Source organism: Motacilla alba, chromosome Z (genome assembly GCF_015832195.1).
Source record: "Motacilla alba alba isolate MOTALB_02 chromosome Z, Motacilla_alba_V1.0_pri, whole genome shotgun sequence".
Taxonomy (NCBI): Eukaryota; Metazoa; Chordata; class Aves; order Passeriformes; family Motacillidae; genus Motacilla; species Motacilla alba.
This window is the reverse complement of record NC_052046.1, coordinates 68,851,492-68,873,416: the sequence shown is the minus strand read 5'-3', so window position 1 is coordinate 68,873,416 and position 21,925 is coordinate 68,851,492. Positions and strand designations below refer to the sequence as shown.

Here is a 21,925-nt window from a genome sequence, read left to right as displayed (position 1 = left end):
ATAAATATAATTCAGTCACAGATAAGTGTCTGGTAAATACTTGAAATTTTATCCTAAAATGTTGTGTTCTGTTGATAGACCAGCTTTGTTTCATGACTGTTTTGCATGTGTGATTCAGATCCAGGACTGAAGTGGTTGCATGTAAAGCCACACGCATGGGAAAGTGGAGCTACTGTCAATATCAGGATGTGGTCAAAGCCTTCCATCCGTTCCAGGGGATGTAGAACTGAGTTCTGACTAAGATGTTTTTGCACCTTTTAAAATCCTTTGCTAATTCAGAGTTGGGTTTTTGGGTTTTTTTTTTTTTGTTTTTTTTTTGTTTTTTTTTTTTTTTTTTTTTGGTTTTTGGTTTTTTGGTTTTTTTTGCCAAGGAAACTGTAGTTTAAAAGCTTTGAAATCAAACAAATGTTAAAATAAACTGAGAAGAAATAAATTACATCAATTTCAGTTTTAAAAAGAAAGTAAAATTTCTGAAGTATGATGAGCCAGTTGAATTAAAATTTAATAATGTGTGCAGATTTTTATTGCAAAGCTCTAAATGAGCTTCTTGTGCATCTCTTTGCATTCCCTTCTCTTTCCAAAGGCTCATTGCAAAAAGATGTAATGCAACTAATGATAAATACAACCCAAGTGTCAACCAGGGAGGTGTTCCCAGTGTCTCTTTCTCTCTATACTAATTAGGGAGCACAAGAAATTTAAGCAGAGGGATTTAAAAGCGAACAGAGACACCAGAAGAGAGGAGATACAGGAACTTTAACTACAAATCTGCTCTGATGGATATTAACGCAATAAACTCAGTGCAGCACTAAACCATCCCTGCCCTCCTGTTGCTGCAGAGCAGTGAGTGGGAGCTGTGCTGCGTCACTGGGGCTTGCAGAGTCTTTTTTAGAAAGGCTACTGGCATCCCCAGCGGGTTTCCTGTAGGAGTGGAACAGAGAGAAGCAGCACGCAGTGCCCAGCCCGGTGATCTGTCTGGGGCAGCAGGCAGGTATCTGCCGCGGTGACTGATGGCATCGTCACCTGGAACGGGGTCGGGCTGTCCTTGCCACGCTCTGGGGACCCTGATTAAAACCTGCTTTCCTCTCCCGACCTGGGCTGCCCTTGGGCGGGACAGACGAATCTGCAGGCTGCACTTTTTCCAGCTGCATACAGAGATCATTAGCACAGCAGGAAAGGAAACACAGGAGTGGAGCTGCCTCAGCAGATCAGATGGGATCAAATCAGAGTTTCACCACGTCCTGCATCACAGCCCGGTGCACAGCCCTTTCCAGAGGCTTTGGAGGAAGGTGGCAGAGGCTACCCTGTTGGAATGCTGTGGAGTGAAGGTTCCGGAAGGAAAATGTAGCTGGCGTGTCAACTTCCTCCCTCTGACCAGAAAAATAAAGAATTTATTGTGTTCAGGGTCAGCGGCTGAGGCAGAGGGGAGTGAGACTAAAATCCAGTGTTCTGTGATCAGTACCAGAGGGAAGAGGAGGGGAAGGGTATTCTCTTCCTCTGTTGTAACTCTTGCTGGTTCCAGTTGTATGAAATTACAACAACAACATCCTCCTCATGAGGGCAAACACAGCAACAAATATTCACAGCACCATGTTCTAAAGCCAAGGTTTAAAACTAATGGGAGTCCAAACTCCTGCTTTCCAGTGTTTAAACCAACAGTTTTCCAAGCAAACAAAATTTGTGCCATTTGACTCAGCCTTCTTCAAGAGCTAAAAGTTGAATACTCAGCAAGGGATCCATCCAGAATTTTGAGTGGCCTTGAAAGACTCTCCAGATTGTGCCTTTTGTAGGCACCTGTGGCTAGGAGGCCAGCAAGGTGATTTCTTACAGTGGATAGAAAGCAACTAAACTCAGAAGAAAACAGTTATTTTAATTAAAACTACATGTGTAAATCTGTTACCTGAACTGAAAGTTTGGTCCAATCTAGAGAAAAGGAAAACCAGTATTTAACACTAATCAGAATGGGTATGATGCATGATTCATGTCCTCAGAGAAGATTATACTATTACAAATAAGCTTTAAAGCCAGCATTTAGCAAGATTCCTAGCAAGCACAATTTTGCAGTTCCTCCCAGCATTAGCAGTGCACGTAAAAGCCATGTGTTGTGATAAAGTCCTAAATCAGGGAGGAAAACAGAACCAACCAGCCTCAAACCAAACAAACCTCTCCATGATGCACTAAGATACAAAGAGCAAGAAATTCCACACCGTCTGGTTTTTATGTCACTTGTCACCAGACACTGAAAGCAGTGATACCAAATGACTGCCAGCATTAACCTTTTCTTGGAATTCTGCTCCCTCTCCCTGCAAGGCCCTGGCAGAGTTTTACTAATGTTGTTGGCTCTTTCCAGCAAAATCACACAGAATTTTATTCCTTGCAAAAATGTCCTGGGGACATTTGCAGGGCAAGGACTGGGTGAGGCTGGGCAGTTGGGGCGAGCATTAAACTCCGACCGGTTCATCACAAACTCTTCATCACATCTGGCAAGAGGAGTGAAACTGACCCCAGAATTCTGGAGAATTTGGAAGGGGGCGGGTGGATCTTGCCATTGATGGGGTCCCACAAGAGCTGTGGGTGAGGGGAATGCACAGGGACATCCCAAATGATTATCCCACAGGGAACTCCTCCAAAAATCCAGTGAATTCCTCAGAATCCTTGTCGTGTGTCCCCCACCCCCCCTTCACCCCCTGTCCACTGTATCCAGGGAAACAAACACAAATCTGGTTGTTTGTTTTGGTTTGGGGTTTTTTTTCCGCAAAATTAATGAGAGAAGTCCCAGCTGAGGATTCTGGAGAAGTCCACGACCAGCTCCTGGACCAAAAAAAAAAAACAAAAACGAAAACCAAACAAACAACTTTAAAGAGCTTGAAAAAACCCATCTGGAACTGGGAAAATGAGGTTTCTTAAAATACAAGCAAATTAAGGGGTTTTCCTTTAGAAAAATAAGAAGAAGAGAAAAGGAAAGGGACAATAAAGAATTTTCCTGAAAAAAAATACTATTAAATTGCTAGGTAAATAAGGAACAAGATTTTTTTTCCTTAAAAGAAAGAGAATTAAAGGGTTTTTTCCCTTAAAAAAAATCCCTAAAAACAAAGATATTAACTTCTTTTTAGAAGAAAAAAAGAAACCATGCTAAAAATGTGGGTGGTTCAAACGGCTTTTTTTTTCCTCCAAGAAGTAGAATTCTTGCATATCAGGACGTCTTCTTTCTTCCAGGAAAGAAAGGCCAAAGTACATGATAAAGATTTTTTGTTAGACTCACAATAACAAAAAACAGTCCTCAAAATCCCAAATAAATAGGGATAATCAATTTTCTTCCCAATGATAAAAAAGGAGATAAAGGATCTATAATTAAAAATTATTTTTAAAGGACTTTTTTGTTTAAAAAAATTTAAATCAGGGGATGAAAGTTGAAAGCTTGGAAAGGGGCAAAAACTTCACATAAGGTGAGGAAGAATCCAGAGGTGTCTCCAGAATGCCAAAATTATTCAAAAAAAGTCTCAACTATGCTTAAAAAGATACATCTGGAGGAGTCCAAAATCCCCAACACGTGACAAAATCCTCAACATGTGATTAAATTTCCCTTTCTAAAGAATCCTGGGAGAGCTCAGAGAGATTGGATGGGTGGAAAGTTGGCAAATTACATGTTCAGTATTTTTTGTTTTGATAAAAAAGGAGCAGGACGAGGTGAAAGCCAGCATTTGAGGGTGTTTGAGCTCATTTTCAGGCTGCAGTTCTTCACTTCATTGAAATCCAGGTGAGGAAATTTTTATTCTGGTGGGATTTTAGTCATTGCTTGGAATTTTATCTCTTTTAAGTCCTTTTTTTTCATGCATTTAAGGAAGATTTATGCCTTTAAATCACTTAAAAATGCATGAAAAAATTGTACATAATCCTCATTTTATTAAGAAAAAGGCAAAAAATCCTGAATTTGTGTACAGAAGAAGAATTTCTTCATTCACACAAATAGCAAAACCTGAAGATTCAATTAAAAAAATTAAATAAAAACCAAATAAATAGAAGATAAATAAAAATAGCACTCATGTAAGAACTCTATTAAATGAAAAGATGATGCATTTAGAATTAAAAATTGAAATTTAATTAAATAATGTTCACTTAAATAAAATCTTTTATTAATATTAAGTCATAGTAAATTAAAATTTAAAAATAAATCAAATTTCAGAATCTCCTGAATTAAGTTAAATTACTACTTTAAAATGTACTACAATTAAATCAAAAAGCCAATTTTTCAAATACTTGAATTTTTTTTTAAAATTGACAGAATACACACATAGACAAAGCCCTCCACACAAAATTCCTAGACAAAGTGTGTGTTTGGTGTTTTAATATGAATTTTTTTGCCTCTGGAGCTTCATTTTACTGCATCATCTCTTTTGGGGAGGGTTGTTGGTTTGCTTGTTTGGATGTATTTATAGGGTTTTTTTTAAGTTTTCCAGGTTTTTTTGCAGTTATTTTTGGGGTGGAGGATGTCACCATCTAGTATTTTCTTCCTCCTGATTTTAGGTAAATATTTGTTTCTGAAAAATGTTGTCATTTTCATCCCTACTATGAAAATGATTGATCAACTCATTTTCCCTCCTATTTCTTCTCCAGGTTCCTTGGTGGACACCAAAACCTCATCTGAAAAAGGTGAATTTTGGGGCCTTTGCCCTATTTCCACCTAAATTAGACTTTCTCCCAGCCACATCATATTATTTTCCTGCTATTCTCCCAAAATCCATGTGTTCCCCATATAATTCCACTGGGGTCATTCCCTTTCACCCCAGTGTTACCATGAAAACCCAGGAGAAGAGACATCCATTTTCAGGTAACCAAGACCATGGGAACCCCAAATTTGGTGGGTTACACCCCAAAATCCATGTAATTGGGTGGGAATTTGGGGGCAGTTCCCAAGTCCTGATTTTCCCACAGGATCCCTGCTCTATCCCTACGGACTGCACCAGGGGGATAAAATCAACCCCAAACTCGATGATGGGACATCCGAGGCGATCCCCCTCTCTGTTCCCTTCACCTTCTACGGCAAAACCTACCAAACTGCATTTGTAGGTCACCCCAAATGCCATATTTTTGGGAATTTCCTCAATTTTTCCAAATTTCCCCTCCATTTCTACTTAATGTTTCACTGGTCTGTGGGTGTGTGTGTGTGGGTGGGTGTGTGGGTGTGTGTCCCCAAAATCAACCCTGCTTGAATTCATGGTGGGTTTTATCCTTGGACACTGAAACATCTTCAGATTGGTAGGGGATCTTGAGGGGGCTGGTCGTTTTGGGGGGGATCGGAGGGGCTTGGGAGGTTCTGAGGATGGTGGGTGGTCGTGTGGTCCTTCATGGACGTATGGCTGGGGGGTCTTGGGGCAGTTGGTTGGTTTTGGGTGGTCCCCCACGGGGTGGATCTTGGGGTGTGTAGGTGAGCATTGTGGGATCACATGGGTGGCAGATTTTGTGAGGGTCCTTCATGGATGGGTCTAGGGGGGATTGGTGAATGTTGTAAGGTCCTATGGGTGGTGGGCCTTGGGAGGGTCCTGGGTGTGGCTGCTGTGAGGGGGTTCTATGGATCTAATATTTGGGGGGGGTCCTGTGGGTGGTGTGTCTTGGGAGGTTGATGAATTTTGAGAGGTTCTCTGGGTGCTGGGGGGTCCTGTGGGTGAGGGTTCCTATGGGTGGTGGGTCCTGGGGGAGTCCTGTGGGTGGTGGATCTTAGGGTGTTGATAGGTGTTGGGGGTCCCTGTGGGTGGTGGTTCTTGGCATGCTTGTAGAGTCCATCTTGTAGACCCCACAACCCACGTCAAGGTGTTGCACCCACCCGCTCCTGGTGTCACCTCCAGGTGAACAACAATGGGGTGATCTCCTTTGATGAGCCCGTCACACAATACACCCCCAACCCCTTCCCTCTGGCGGATGGGCGCCCTTTTGTGACTCCGTTCTGGGCAGATGTGGACAATGTGCGGGGTGGGGACATCTTCTACCGCCAGACCACCGACCCGGCGCTGCTGGAGGACATCAGCCAGCACATAACCCAGTATTTCCCCAAAAGCCCCTTCACCGCCACCTGGGCTTTGGTGGCCACCTGGGACCATGTGGCTTACTATGGCTCCGTGTCTGAAAAGGTGAGGCCCATAGTCCATGGGGTGTGAAAGTGACTCATTGCCTCTTGTTGACCCATTTGGTGGCCTTGCTGACTGACCTATCTTTGGCCTCCAGAACCCATCCCTGACCTTCATGACTCATCCTTGACCTCTGTGACCTTTCTCCATAGGGCAACACCTTCCAGGCTGTGCTGACCACTGACTCCAAGATGTTCTACATCATCCTCAACTACTGGGACATCCAGTGGACCACAGGGGCAGCGAGTGACGGGGACGCTGAAACAGGACTTGGGGGGACTGCAGCACATGTAGGTGGGGAGGGTGGAGGGGGAGATTGTCCCACTCCATGTTCTGAGAATGATGATGATGAAAGTCAGGGATTGGCCCATCCCATTTCATGGGCATGATCATGATGAAGGTCCAGGATTGGCCCACAACATTTTTGGGAAGGTCAAGTGGCCCTGTCCCATCTTCTGGAGAGGATGATTATGAAGGTCAGAGGCTGGCCCATCCCAAATATAGGAGATGATAATGATGATAGTGATGATGATGATAGTGATGATGATGATGATGATGATGATGACGATGATGATGATGGTGAAGACGGGAGGTTGTCCACCCTTCTTCTGGACATGATCATGATAGTGATGATCATGGATTGGTACATATCATTTCTGGGTGACACCAAGTATGTTTGCATCTTAAAATAATTTTAGGGGCCCACTACCCCTTTGGGTGGGGTCAGCCCTCCTAAATTCTGCCCCCCTCCCCCCCCAATTTTCCAGGCGGGGTTCAATAGCGGTGATGACACCAACTTCTACAACATTCCTGGATCCCAAACTGATGCCATCATCAACATCACCACCACCTCCAACGTCAAGGTCCCGGGACGCTGGGTCTTTCGGGTGGATGTCTTCGAGGTGACAGGTGTGGATTCTCCCCAGCTGGACAACAACTGCTGGTTGTAAGTTGGAGGAGACAATTGGGAATTTTGAGAAAAAGTGGGAATTTGAGGGGTAAATTCAGGAATGGTGGGGGGGAAAGTGGAGATTTGGGGCAACAATTTGTGACTGTGGGAAGACCACTGTGAATTTAGGGGGAGACAGGATTTGTTGGGGAAAATTAGGAATCTGGGGGGAACTGTGGGAATCTTGGTTGGAATATTGAGGATTTAGGGGCATTAGGAACTGGAGAAAATTGGTAATTTGGAGAACAATTGGAAGTTTATTGGGGAAGAGTGGGAATTTCATGGGATAATTTGTGAGGAAAATTTGGACTTCTGAGGGGAATATTTTTGGGGGGTACTGTGGATTTGGGTGGAAAGTGGCTCTTCCTCTTGGGCTGTTGATATCTCTTCTAGGTGAATTGTGGGGAGTGAGGCAGAGGGACGTCACCACTGCTACTCTTATCACCGATGAAATCACTGTGCAGGTCAAGATCATGCCACCTTCTAGCAGAGCAATAAAACTTCAGCTAAGACATTGCCGTGTCCATGTCCTTGTCATTCTCATGGCACCCACAGTGATGTCATCACACTTATGTCATCATCACCCTCACTGTTCCCACAGTTGCAGGGGATCTGAGGGGTTTTGAGGTGAAATGTGACAGAATTCATCCAATTTTGCCTTTTTGGGTGGTAATTTCTGAGGTCTCGCGCAATATGAAGTCATGTGGCCACACACTCCTGTGTGGCAGCCATGTACACAGGAGACACAACCCACAACAAACAGGTTGGCACACACTCCCAAAATGCTGCACCTGCAACACACTTGAACATCGCAAGACACACAAAACGTACGAGACGCAACTTTACCCTTCCCCACCCTTGACTCCTACTCACAGAACCATGGGAACATTAGGGCTGGAAGAGAACTCCAAGATCCTCAAATCCAACCTTTGACTGAACACCCCATGTCAAGCAGACCATGGCACTGAGTGCCATGTCCAGATGTTTATTGAACATTCCAGGGATGGTCATTACACCACCTCCCTGAGCAGACCATTCCAATGCCCAATCACCCTTTCTGTGAAGAAATTCTTCCTGATGTCCAGCCTGAACCTCTCCTAGCACAGCTTGAGACCATTTCCTTTTATCCTGCTGTTGGTTGCCTGGGAGAAAATATTCCCTCCCAGAGAGGGAACAGAGGCAACAGAGGCAACAACCTCTCTTCCAGGTGATTGTAGAAAGTGATAAAGTCACCCCTAATCATCCTTTTCCCCAGGCTGAGCCCTCCTGAGCTCCCTCAGCTGCTCTTGATTCTCCAGCCCCTTCTCCAGCTCTGTTCCCTTCTTGGGACATCCTCCAGCCCTTCAGTGTCTTTTTTGTCATGAGAGACCCAAAACTGTCCCCAGGATTTGAGGTGTGGCCTCAGCAGTGTCCAGCACATTCACTGCCCTGGTCCTGCTGCCACACCATGGCTGGCACAGCCCAGGGGCGATTGGCCTTCTTGGCCACCTGGAGCACCTGGCTCAGGTTTTGCTGCTGTCATGAGCACCCCCAGGGCCTTTTATAGCGAGCAGCTTCCCAGCACTGTGTCCCAGCCTGGAACTGCAGAGGTTCTTGTGACCCAAGGGCAGGACCTGGCACTTCCCCTTGGAGCGCCTCATGCCATGGGCCTGGGCATAGTGATCCCATCAATTCCTCAACCCACAAAATGCTGGGGTTTTTTTAAAATCCCTTCCCTTCCCTTTTTTTTCCTTTTCCCCTCTTTTTTTACCCAAATCACACCCTCTGTTTCTCAAAAAAAATACACTATTTTTACTCCATCACCTCCTTGTCATTGTGAAATAATTTAAACCACATTGGGCAAAAAAACCTTGATATCTGGTAATGCCAATTTTTGACATCAGTTTTAACAAAACCCCCCTGTTTTTCTCTGTGTTTTCACCTTTTCTGGCCAAAAATTATCTCACATCATTGGGTGGGGTGGTCCCCTGGGGGTGCCTGGATTAGTCATTTTATTTCCCCTTTTTCTGCCAAAATTAAAAAATAATTGAGGGAGGAGCAAGATCTGCTGTCCTGGGATTGTGTTTTCTTCACAGATTTGGGGATAAAACAGAGCTCTTTGGGGATACGGAGCTAAGCTGGGGATAGAACAGGACCAAAGGCAGGTAAGGGCAAATGTAGATCTAACAACTATGATTAATTTTTTGGCAGGAAAGATATTCCCTAAAGTGGGAAGAGCCATCTGATGACTCCTTAAGTTCCCCCCTTTCCCCACCTCCACACCCCACCTTCCCCTGCCACCCCAGCCCTGGGTCTGGTCCTGCGAGCAGTGGGATTGGAAGATTTATGAAGGGATTTGGGGGAGAAAAGGGCATGATAGGGGTTTGGAAGGAAACAACAGAGAAGGAAAAGAAAGGAAAGGAAGGAGAGAAGAAAAGGGAAAAAGAAGGAAGAAAAGAAAAAGAGGAAGGAAAGGGAAATTGGGGAGAGAAGAGAGGAAAAGAAAAAAAAAGGGGGGCAAGAGTGGGATAAGGGGAAAAAGGGAAAAAAGGGAGAAAAATGAAAAAAGGGGAGGAAAGGAAAACCAGGGAAAGAAGGCAGGAAAAAATATGGAAAAGGAGGAATAAGCAGAAAAAAAGGGAAAAGAGTGAGGCAAGAGAAAAAAGGGTTGGAAAACAAAAAAGGGAGTCAGAAAAAAAGAAAAATTAAGCAAGTGGAGGTAAAAAAGGGAAAAGGGGGAGGAAAGGATAAAAGGGTAAGGAAATTTAAAATGTAGAAGAAAGGAGTAAAAAATGGGAAAAAGTATAGAAAAGTGAAAAAAGATAAAGAAATGGAAAAGCCAAAAGGGGTTTGGATGGAAAAATGGGATTAGAAGAAAAGAGGAGAAAATGGAAAAATTAAACAAAAGAAAGAATGGGAAAAATAAGGGGAAAATAAAATTACCAAAAATAGTAATTGGAAAAAAGAAAAAGGGAAATAAAGGGGAAAGAAAAAAAAGAGGAAAAGGGAAAAGATATTCAAAGGTACCTGGGATGGTTGGGGAAGTCATGTGGAAATGCCCCCCGAAAAGCCAATTTTTGCACCAGGTGGAATAAAATTCACATTTTTGAGTAAATGAAATTCAAGTAGTGAATTTCACTACTTGAGGATAGTTTGAATGAGAAGAACAGACTTTGGGGACAAAATCAGTACAACACTTTTTTGGGATGATTACAAGGCTGAAACACAAAGATTTTGGGGATTTGTGTGAGTTTTATATCAAGAAATGGTGAATTTTGGGAAATTTTTGGTGAAATTTCAAAAAATATGAGAATTTGACTGTTTTTTCATCTTTTTCACCCAGAGCACCATGGATTGCAGCTTGGGAAAAGCAGATGTGCTGAGATGGTTCTGGAATGTTATGTTCTGGGGTAAGTTGAAGTGAGTTGGGGAGATGCCCCAAAAGCTATAAAATTCCCCTGAAATAATGAATTTCCTCAAAATAAGGATTATCCAGCCCAAAAGAAGGATTTCCCAGCTCGAAAGGTCCATCTTTTTCCCAGGGAATTAATTGGGATTTCATCTCAATTCATGATTGTTCAAACAGTTTGTTCCTGTGAATGATGATCCAACAGATTAATCTAATTCATTAAATATTTTTTCAGAGTTTACTCTCCCAGTTGGAGTTTACTCTCCTAACTGGAGAATGAGTGCATGACAAATTAATCAAATAAATGATCAAATTACCACTCCATCAAATCAGTGATCTAACAAATCAATAGTTCAAAATATTAATCAAGTCCATCAAATCTCTAATGCATTAAAGCTATAATCTGTCAGATCAAGGTTAATTTAAACTTTTTCTCCAATAATAATATCCCATCAAATCAAATCCATAGTCCATAAACTAAATAAACTGTCAAATCAAAACCAATGACCCATGAAATTAGCACTTCATCAAATCAACAGTCTGCCCAATAAAAAGTCCATGAATTTATTAATCCATTGACTCAAAAGTCAATTGGCTCAATAATCTATTGACTCAATAATCCATTAAATCAATGTTTCATCAAAGGTCTAACAGATTGAAAGTCCATCAAGCAAATAATTTATCTAATCATTAACCCATTAAATTCATAATCCATTATTCAATAATGTACCAAATTGATCAAGTTATAAAATCTGTAGTCCACCAAATCAATAATCCAGCATTGATCCATGAAATCAACTGTCCATCAAACCAATTATCCATCTGACAAATAAAATCTCCATCAAAATAGTAATCCATCAATTTAATAATCCATCAAATCAATAATCTATCAGATTACCCACCCCTCTTCTTCCTTCCCCCAGCTCTCCTCCATGCCCCCAGCATCACCTCTGAGATGTCACCACCTCACCTGGGTGACGAGTTCCTGGTGGCCTTCCTGCAGAATGGTGACCAGCGCACCCTTCGCAGCGACTTCCGCCTCCTCCTCCTCACTGGCCCCTCCCTGTCCACCACTGCCACCATCTCCATGAAGAGACCTGGATTACGGATGACGGTGCAGGCAGCTGCCAATCAACCAGTCCTGGTGAAGATCCCACCCCAAGCCGAGATGGTGGGAAGCCAAATTTTTGAAAACGCTGTGGTGGTGAAGACCACTGCTGCTGTCACCGCAGTGATGGTCAACGACAAACCCACAGCAGCTGACTCTGCTGTCATTATTCCAGTCCACAGGTGGGGGACGGAATACCACGTGGTCACCCCCAACCCTGGCCCCACCCGCAATGCCCAATTTGTGGTGGCTGCTTGGGATCAACCCACCACAGTCAACATTCATCTCAACGCTGACATCACTTTCCGTGGACGACTGCATCGACGTGGCTCCACCCTTACCATCCCGCTGGAGCCATTCCAAGCAGCCCAGATCCAGAGCGTGGCCGATCTTTCCGGAACGCGGGTGGTGGCACAGAGACCAGTGGCTGTCTTCAGTGGTCACACCTGTGTGGGCAGGTTAAGCCGCTGTGATCACGTGGTGGAACAGCTCTATCCTATCACCCAGTGGGGAAAATCCTTCCTTGTGCCACCAGTGCCCTTCCAGGGACAATCCAACCTCATCTACATCACCGCTGCCCAACCAACGCGTGTCACGGGTCATGGTGAAGTCACCAAGACCACGCGAGAGATACAACCCAACCACTCGCTGCTCTATGGCACCCAATCCCCAAAGGGCTTGTTCCTCACTTCTGAAGCTGGCGTCCAGGTTTTTCTGTTGGGCAGCGGTGAGAACAGCGGTGCAGTAACCTCTGAGCCCTTTTTTGTCAGCATCCCGGACATAACCAGTTACTGCAACTCCTACAGCATCGTTGTACTGGAGGGATACGACAACCGCATCCTCCTAGTGGCCAAGACAGCAGAAACTTCTGGAATACTGTTGAACAAGAGGCCATTAGGGAGTGTGGCATGGCAGCAGATCCCTGGGACAGAATATTCATGGGTGGAGATAAATTTGGGAAGTGGATTTGGAATCCATCGTGTGGAGCATGAGAGAGCAGCATTTGGGGTGTGGAACGTCGGGATGGGACAGGGGAAGCGCTATGGAACAGAGGGAGCTTGCGACAGTGGTGAGTGGAGGTGGAATTTGATATCAATAAATGATACAGAATTATATAGATATCAATAACAGATATTTGTATTTGATTATATTTAATTATATGTAATCATGCAAATGACAAATATCTATTAAAAATAATAGCATTACATAATAATATTATTCTATTATAATAATATATAACATTACATGATAATATATAATATTATAATAACATTATTTTTTAAAAATACTTATACACAAATATATAGGAATAATAGTAAAAAAAAACCCTAAATGTAATATACTAAATAAATTAAGAAGAATCAATGGAGGAATACATAAATAATACATAAAAATTCCTATCTATAAATATAAACATATTATAAATAATAAATATCAAAGTCAAGAGACAAATACAATATATATATGAGATAACATGTCTGAGACAAGTTTATATTTATACATTATTTAGAATCAGATACATTTATTATATTTTTAGTAATTCTGTATAATGGAAATACATAAGCATTATGTGGATAAATATTTCATATCTAAACAAACATAGAGATAATATATAGACATTTATAAATAATATAGAAAAACTTATGTGTAATTACAAATCAGATATAAAAATATGCAAAATATAAAACAAATATATACTTACACATATCAATAATATAATCAATAAATAGAATTTAATCCTCTGTCACTAATAAACCCGCAGACCCCTGCCGGCAGGTACAATGCCGCCCTAAGGAGAGCTGTCACCTGGACAAGGGTGCACCCTCCTGCCGCCATGACTACCTGGGCACCTGCACAGGCTCCTCATCCCTGCAGTACCACACCTTTGATGGGGCCTCCGTGTTCCCCCGTGGTGGCTGCAGGTACACCCTGGCCAGGTACTGTGGTGCTGACCCCACCCTGGAGCCCTTCATCGTGGAGGAGCAGCGGAGCCAGGATCACTCCAAGAAACCATTGGCCAATGTCTATGTCTATGCCTACAATATCTCCATCCATGCTGGTGAGGACAAAGCCGTCCAGGTGAGTTTTGGATCCATTGTTCCAATAAAACCATTTGTTCCAAGTGGATTAAAATTTCTGGGTGAGTTTGACCTTCAAAAAACCATAAAAAAAATCAAAAAAAGTGTGAGTAGATAAATCATTGAAATATTGATGTTCACCTTAAAAAATAAGCAGAACCACCACACCTGTGGAATTTGGGGAATTTTTTCCCATTCTAAATCAATTTTCCAAGTGGAATGTGTTTTCCAGTCCTGGTCTCCATATAAAGAAGATTAGCTCAGAACATGTAGAAAATGGTTCCGATTTGGAGCTTGAGCTTTTCCTGGTGTGAAGTAGGGCAAAAATTCTGATTTATAATGCAAATTGATTATTCATAAAATCATTTCTCCCTCTGTTTGTACATATGTGCTTTTCGTGGGGTTGGGAACCACCTGCTGAGGTTTAACCCTCCTCTTCATTTTCCCACCCCACAAGGTTAACAACAAAGCCACCAACCTTCCAGCCATCCTGGAAGAGGGAAAAGTCCAGATTTTCCAAAATGAGGGCCGTACCATCCTCCAGACGGATTTTGGGCTGCAGGTGACCTATGATGAGGACCAGGTTATCATGGTGGCACTGCCCAGCAGCTATTTTGGGGCCAGCTGTGGCCTCTGTGGCAACTTCAATGAGGATACAGATGATGAAGCCATGGTTCCCAATGGTATTCCTGGTGAAGGTGGTGAGGACTGGGTGGAAAGCTGGAGAGATCCTTCATGCCAGGAAGATTGTGGAGACCAGGAGACTGCACAGGGCATGGAGAGGTGTGGTGAGTTCATGGGGGGGTCTGTGAGGATCTTGGGGAAGGGAGAAGAGCATCCATGTGAGAACTCAGCTGTGGATTTTAGCCTAGAGCTATGGTGGTAGACATCAACACAATCAATGTGTCTTTTCACCCCAGAACACCCCAAAATCCACCTACCCACCTAATCTGACCCCACGTACCCATAACACATGAATTTATACCAGCATTTTCCTGAAGGCAATCCCTGCTTGGTGTCTCATTGACTCCACAACCCTTACCAGCATGAACAAAACCAGTGAGGAAAGAATGACCCCAAAATCTCCCTGATCTCACTCCTGCTGTCCAAAAGCCATGGAACTGTGCTAAGATTTCTCCTGAGGGTTGTCCCTGTGGGGTGTATCTTGAACTCCAGTTTGGTTTAGGTGTCAATGTACCCAACACCTTCATTACAGGGAAGGCTTGCACTGGTTGGTTCTCCCTAAAATACTTCTAAGCCCTCCTGATTTGACTTTAGGTGTCCACAACACATGGAATTCCACTGGGCCTTTCCTGAGGACCATCCCTGTATGACATCTCACAGACTCTTAAATCTCTTGTAGGCATCATGGCAACCAACAACCCCAGCACCACCATCTCTGCTTGTTTCCACAACAATCGCTCCTACAAGCTCCATGAGGAATTTTGGGAAGATGGGAGCTGCCAGAAGAGGTGCCGGTGTGAGGGTTCAGGGACAGTGACTTGTAAGCCAGGGGGATGTAGATCCCATGAAAAGTGTGTCGTGGTTAATGGCATCGCCAGGTGTACACCCAACAAGCACTACACCTGCATCGGGACAGGTGACCCACACTACACCACCTTTGACGGGGTGAGGTTTGACTTCCAAGGCTCCTGCATCTACCAGTTTTCTGCCCTCTGCACCCCCAAGCCCACCCTCGTCCCCTTCAATGTCACCGTGGAAAACAACCACCGTGGCAGCCGTGCCGTGTCCTTCACCAAGACCGTCAACCTGGAAGTCTATGGGAGTGTCATCAGCATGAGCCAGGAGCACCCACGCAAGGTCAAGGTGGGCAACCCCTCAAGGAATCCCTTTCATCCTCAAATTACTGCATATTCCTCTTTTTTTCTATTCTAATTACCTTTCCCCTCTCCAAGTCTTTCTTTTTTTTTTATCTAAACTATCCTTTTTTAATGAAAAATTCTCAATTCTCAATTTTCTCCCAGATTCCCCATTTTTTTTTCACCCAAATCCCCCTCTTATCCCTCAAATCCCCTTTATCTCCCCAAATACATTTTTTTCTCCAAGTATCCCTTTTCACCCTTGGACTCCCCCCTTTTCCCCTAAATTGCACTTCATTTCCCCCTAATTTCCCCTTTGCCCAAAAAATTCCCCAATTACTCCTCAGAAATTGTTCTTTTACCCTGCAAAATCCCCTTTTCACCAAAAAGTTTCATTTTCTCCCCTAAAATGCCTCTTCGTCTGCAAATTCTCATCTTTTTCTGATCAAGCACCCTTCTTTTCACTCAAATCCCCCTTCTAGCTCTCAAATACTACTTTTTTTTTCTCCCAAACCACCTCTTTCCCCTAAAGATCCAATTTTCTCAATCCTCCTAGTTCCCCCCAATCACCTGTTTTCCCTGAAATTCCATTTTGTCTCCCATGCTTTCCCCTTTTTTCCCAACAATTCCTCCTTTCCCCTCTAAATGCAACTTTTTGTGGCAAATTCTCTCATTTTCTACCAAATTCCTATTTTCCCCCAATTTTTACCTCAAATTACATTACATATATAATACATTAAAACCAAATTAAAATAAAAAATTCAAATAAAAACACACAAAAAAAGTAAATAAGAATAAAAAGCATAGATAAAAAATCAAAGCCAGTAAAAAGTCAATAAGAAGAAATAAATGTAAAAAGAGAAAATACAATTAAAAATATAATATAAATGAAAATAAAATTATAATATAAATAAAAATACAAAACCAAAATAAAATAAAACTATCAAACTATGATTTCAAACTTCTTTTCTCCTGTCTTCACTCTTTGTTTCACTCCCCTTCCTGCAGGTGGATGGTACCTTTGTGTCCCTTCCCTTCACCCACCCCCACTTTTCTGTGTTCTACCGTGGCGTCCATGGCTTTGTCACCACTGACTTCGGTGTCACTGTCACCTTTGACTGGTACAGCTACGCCCGTGTCATCCTCCCCACCACCTACTCTGGTGCTGTCTGTGGCCTCTGTGGCAACGCCAATGGTGACCCCGATGACGACTTTGTCACCCCTGCTGGCCACCGTGCCTCCCATGAGACCCAGCTGGGTGACAGCTGGAAAGTGGGGGACATCCCCGGGTGCTCAGCTGGTTGTGGCGCAGAGTGCCCAGTGTGTGATGCAGTGAAGGTGCAGCCATACCGTGGGGACAAGTACTGTGGAGTGATCGCCCGAGCAGGAGGACCCTTCAAGGAGTGTCACCGTGTCATCAACCCGGAGTCGTTCCTACAGGATTGTGCTTTCGATGCCTGTCACTACAAGGGACACCGTGACACTGTGTGTCAGGGTGTCTCTGCCTATGTCACCGCATGTCAGAGTCACGGGTTGGTTGTGGAGACGTGGAGGACGGCGGAGTTCTGCAGTGAGTATGGGTGGGATGGGGGAAACTGGGACCCTTCCCCCCTCCCTTCCTCTTTGTTCCTTCCCTTCCTCCCTCCCTCATTTCTTCCTTCCTTCCTTCCTTGAGGGTCTCCCCTTCCCTTTGGATATTCCACTCACTCCCTATTTCCTTCTTTTTTTTCCCCAGCTCTTTCCTGCCCCCCTCACTCCCACTATGAGCTCTGTGGGAGCCCCTGCCAGCCCACCTGCCAAACCCCCTCTGTCCCCACCTCCTGTCCCGCATCTCCTTGCTCCGAGGGCTGTTTCTGCGACACCGGTTATGTCCTCAGCGGCTCCAACTGTGTCCCCCATTCTGAGTGTGGCTGTGAGTACCTTGGTCGCTACTACCAAAAGGATACAGAGTTCTACCCCTCATGCCGGGAACGCTGCCGCTGTGGCGCCAACGCCACAGTGACCTGCCAGGAGGCATTCTGTGGTGCCCACGAGGAGTGCCGGGTGGAAGACGGCGTGTTGGGCTGTCACCCCACTGGTTACGGCCGGTTGGTTGTGTCAGGAGATCCCCACTATGTCACCTTTGATGGACGCACCTTCAATATCCCGGGATCCTGCACCTACGTCCTGGCGCGGGTGTGTGAGCCAGCACGACGGTTGGTCAACTTCACAGTGTTGGTGGAGCATGAGGCAGGCAGTCACGGTGACCCAGTGCTGATGAAGAGAGTGGTGGTATCCATCCATGGGTACACCGTCACCATGGAGCGGGGACGGAGGTGGGAGGTGATGGTAAGTCTGAAGACCCCTATGCAGTGATGATGAAGAGGGTGGTGGTGTCCATCCATGGGTACTATGTCAGTTGTGGAGAGGATCCAGTGATTCCCATGGTGACACCATGATTATTAAGAGGGTGGGTGTTTCCCTCCACAGCTACACTGTCTGTGTGGAGTGGGGTCTAGTGACTATTCTAAAGTGTCACACATGTCACCCTATCCCCATTACAGGTGGACTTGGAGCACTACACCCTCCCGCTGGTGACAGAGGACAAGAACCTCCGCATTGGCCAAGAGGGGAATAACATCATCCTTCACACTGCCGCAGGAATCCGCATCCTCTACAACACAGCCACCTTCCTCCTCATCACTGTCCCAGACATCTACCGCGGCCGGCTGTGCGGCTTGGGTGGCAACTATGATGGGGACCCCAGTAATGACTTACGGCTGCCCAACGGAGCACTGGTGGAAAACACCCAGGAATTTGTCACCTCCTGGAAGGTTCCAGAGAAGGACAGAGCGTGCAGTGATGGCTGCGATGATGGTGTGTGCAACAGGTGTGATGTTGCCAAAGAGGTGACGTATGGCAGGAATGGATCCTGCGGGATCATTCGTGACGCAGAAGGGCCCTTCCAGGGGTGCCACCCACGCGTTAGCCCCATGGAGTATTTCACCCACTGCGTCCATGATGTCTGTGCCGCCAACGGGGACCGCGCCGCCTTGTGCCATGCACTGCAGGCATACGCTGCTGCTTGCCAAGCTGCTGGAGCTACGGTCAGAGCGTGGAGGACAAAGGAGTTCTGCCGTAAGTCAGGAAGAATTTTGCCACTTCAGGTCCTTTTTTTCTCAGAAGCTACATTTTCTCCTGGGGGAAAAAAAAAAAAAAAAACCTTAAAATTTTGAGGAAAAAATCCCTCAAGTTTTGTAAAAATAGTTTTGGAAAGAATTTCCTCCAGCTCGGGAAAATTTTCCTCATTTTGGAAAATGTTGCCTCAAATTTTGAAAAAGTTCCCCTGCGTTTCAAGGAGATCTTCACATTTTGCAAAAATTCCTTTAAGTTTTAGAAAATATTCTTGAATATTGAAAAAAAACTTAAAAAGTGAAAAAAATCAAATTTCAAAATTGCTTTCTAATTTTGAAATAATTCGCTGAGAGTTTAGAAACATTCCCTTCTGTTTTGAAAAAAAAAACCATTCTCCCTTTATGCAAATATTCCTTTAAAATTTGGAAGTTCTCTCTCAAATTTGATTAAAACTGTTCAATTATGAGAAAGGCCTCAAAATCTGAAAAAAATACTCACCATTTTTAAAAGTTAGCTAATTTTGAAAAATTCCCTCCAGTTTTGAACTTCTTTTGTCTAATTTTGAAAAAAAACCCTTCAGTTTGGAAGAAATATTTTGCAGAAAATCTTCCAATTTTGCTAAAACCCTTCCAATTCAGGAAAAAAGTCCAAATTTCCTGAAGAACAAACTAAAAATTTTTGAAGAAACTTACCATTTTGGTAAAATTAAAAACATTTTACTGAAAACACTTCAATATGGAGAAGGAATGCCATTTTGGAATGATGTTCTCAAATTAAAAAAAAAAAAACACACCACTTTTGATAAGAAATAAATCCCAGTTTTGATGAAAATGCCAAAAATAGGAAAAATACTCCAATTTTGAAAAAGACTCCATCAAATTAAATAAAAAACAAACTACTTTTTTTCTGAAAACATTCACATTTTGACCAAAGCCCTGCACAATTTGGAACTGTCCCAACAATGGTGCTTTTTCCCTTTTTCCCCAGCCCTCTCCTGCCCCCCAAACAGCCACTATGAGCTCTGCACCCGCACCTGTGATCTCACCTGTGCTGCCCTCGTGGGCCCCGCCCGCTGCAGCTGGGGGTGCTTTGAGGGGTGTCAGTGTGATGAGGGGTTTGTCTTCGATGGGGACACCTGCGTGTCACCTGAGCGCTGCGGCTGCCTCCACAGGGGACGCTACCTCAAGGTCAGGTGACAAGGACAGGTGACACCTGAGCCTGGGGACTGGTGGGGTTGGTTTTCTGGGAATCAGGTTGGGGGTTGAGATGCCCCATCTAGAAAGTTCTAGAGGGTTTGGGGTGAAAAAAGAACAATTAACAGCAAAATGGATAATTGTTGGGGAAGAAAATCTGACAATTGGCAAGGGAATAACCTGGAAAAATGAATTAATAATTAATAAGAAAAATGGACAACACAAAAAATTTGTTATTAGCAGGGAAAACATTACTATTAACTAGTTGAGCTGCCCAAAGTTCCCCATATCCACCTGAATTTCTCACTCTCTAGTATTTCCTCCTTTGGAATTCAGGTAATTCCCCCAAAATTTGGGAGATTGTGTTTAATCTGTGAGATTTCCTGTTCCAGGCAGGTGAGACTGTCACCTTTAACAACTGCTCCAAGGAATGCCATTGTCACCCATCACGGGGACTGGTGTGCCGGGACACACAGTGTCCCCAGGACCAGGTGTGTGTCATCCGTGACGGGGCACAGGTGTGTGCCAGGAGGGAAGGCCACTGTCGGGTCACGCCTGGAGCCACCATGACCACCTTCGATGGTGTCACCGGGTCCTTGCTGGCCAGTGGCACCTACAAGGTGTCAGCCCTCTGTGATGAGGAGGCACTGGATTGGTTCAAGGTGGTGATGGAGGTCAGCGACTGTCGTGACATGAGCATCCCCGCAGCCACAGCTGCCATCGTCTTTGTCCGCGAGGGCGTTGTCAGCGTCAATGGCAACATGGAGGTGTGGGTGAGTGGAGCAGGTGAGGGAGTTTTAGGTGGTTTGGGTGAATCTAGAGAGATTTGGGCAAAAATCTGTCTAGATTTTGCCTGGTAGTGAGCCACTTTGTCTGATGTAAAGCAATTTTGCCCAGTAATGATTTTGCCCATTTTTGCAAGAAGAGAAGAGTGATTTTGGCTCTAGCCAAGCTAGAGCCTTTTGCCAGGAACAAACTAATTTTCTATCCTGTTTATCATAATTTTCTGTAATTTTCCCAGGTCAATGGCCTCTTCACCCGGCCCCCCACCACCGTCTCTGACTCCCTCTTTGTGGCATCATCCCCTGAGAATGTCACCATCACCCACCGCTCTGGGATGTCCATCACCATCACCCGGGATGGGGAAGCAACCATCACCGTGACCTCAAGCCTGGCCTCCCGTCTCTGTGCCCCCTGTGGGAATTTCAACCAAAACCCCAGAGATGACCTGAAGCTTCCAGACGGACGTGATGCTCAGAGTATTGGAGAAGTGGTGGACATGTGGAAATCCCGGGATTTTGCTGGATGGTGAGTAACTCCACAGTAACTTATTTACCCTAAACTCCAAGAAAATTATGTTTTCCCACTCAGAAATTTGGCAATAATGTCAGTGGGGGAGGGGCTGGGCAGATCCTGGAAGGAATTTTCCAGTTTCTTTGGTTTCATCCACAGCGACTGAGGCAGGATCCTGTGGGAACCATCCGGGTAAGCAACTGCTTTGCCAAAAAATGAGCCATCTTGCATTATAAGGGGCCTTTTTTGCCCAATAATGAGATATTTTTCCCAACAAGTCATTTTGCATAGTAAATACCATTTTCCCCCCAAAATTAGCCACTTTCCCCCTAGTCAGGCCATTACACATAATGCTGACCCACATTTGCATAAAAAGACCCATTATTCCATTATTTGAACATTAATAATCCATTTTTCATAATACTTCCCCATTTTTGCCAAAACTGACACATTTCTGCCTAAAATGATGTATTTCTTTTTCTTCCAGCCACATCTCCCACCAGACCCGTCAGGAAGTTGATGCTCCTATCTATCCCATCCCGTAGGTGGATCCACCTCAAATTCCCCCAAATATGGGAAAATTCTGGATTTTGCCTCAAATCCATGACATTTTCCTGGGTTTTTCTCAAATGGATTAAATCTGTGTGGACCCTAATGCCCTGATGTCCCATCCACGCCCTGGAACCTAGAATTCTATAAAATTCAGGTCAAAAAGATCCAAATCCCAGTGTTTTTCCCCATATAAAAATGATATTGCTACAGGCTGGTTTTGATACAACAGTCAATAAACGCTTCTAAAAGCTTTTTTGGGGTGTGAATTTGAGGTTCATTTGCTAAGTTGGAAAACTGGAGGGGGTCATCAT

General features: G+C 44.3%; 2 protein-coding genes across 6 annotated transcripts; both read left to right on the top strand.

Moving 5' to 3' along the window:
- Window positions 1–3,607: 3,607 nt before the first annotated feature.
- Window positions 3,608–7,582, top strand: LOC119695960 (sushi, nidogen and EGF-like domain-containing protein 1). 3 transcript variants are annotated; one of them, XM_038125333.1, is made up of 9 exons: window positions 3,710–3,754; window positions 4,467–4,521; window positions 4,612–4,647; window positions 4,785–4,825; window positions 4,930–5,060; window positions 5,841–6,122; window positions 6,272–6,409; window positions 6,887–7,065; window positions 7,462–7,582. In XM_038125333.1, the coding sequence occupies exons 4-9, from the start codon at window positions 4,792–4,794 to the stop codon at window positions 7,463–7,465; spliced, it is 768 nt and encodes a 255-aa protein (XP_037981261.1). In that variant the 5' UTR covers window positions 3,710–3,754; window positions 4,467–4,521; window positions 4,612–4,647; window positions 4,785–4,791; the 3' UTR covers window positions 7,466–7,582. The 3 variants fall into 3 exon arrangements, with proteins under 3 accessions (XP_037981260.1, XP_037981259.1, XP_037981261.1); XM_038125332.1 differs by lacking the exon at window positions 4,785–4,825 and having other exon boundaries at window positions 3,608–3,754; XM_038125331.1 differs by lacking the exon at window positions 4,785–4,825 and having other exon boundaries at window positions 3,682–3,756; window positions 4,456–4,521.
- Window positions 7,583–9,098: 1,516 nt separating this feature from the next.
- On the top strand, window positions 9,099–21,867 carry LOC119695959 (IgGFc-binding protein-like). Of its 3 annotated transcripts, none has more exons than XM_038125330.1 (14): window positions 9,099–9,212; window positions 10,391–10,457; window positions 11,380–12,633; window positions 13,327–13,643; window positions 14,100–14,430; window positions 15,006–15,469; window positions 16,471–17,032; window positions 17,198–17,790; window positions 18,006–18,579; window positions 19,564–19,763; window positions 20,162–20,542; window positions 20,791–21,077; window positions 21,222–21,254; window positions 21,550–21,867. In XM_038125330.1, the coding sequence occupies exons 2-13, from the start codon at window positions 10,397–10,399 to the stop codon at window positions 21,226–21,228; spliced, it is 5,031 nt and encodes a 1,676-aa protein (XP_037981258.1). In that variant the 5' UTR covers window positions 9,099–9,212; window positions 10,391–10,396; the 3' UTR covers window positions 21,229–21,254; window positions 21,550–21,867. The 3 variants fall into 3 exon arrangements, with proteins under 3 accessions (XP_037981258.1, XP_037981257.1, XP_037981256.1); XM_038125329.1 differs by having other exon boundaries at window positions 21,201–21,254; XM_038125328.1 differs by lacking the exon at window positions 21,222–21,254.
- Window positions 21,868–21,925: the final 58 nt, after the last annotated feature.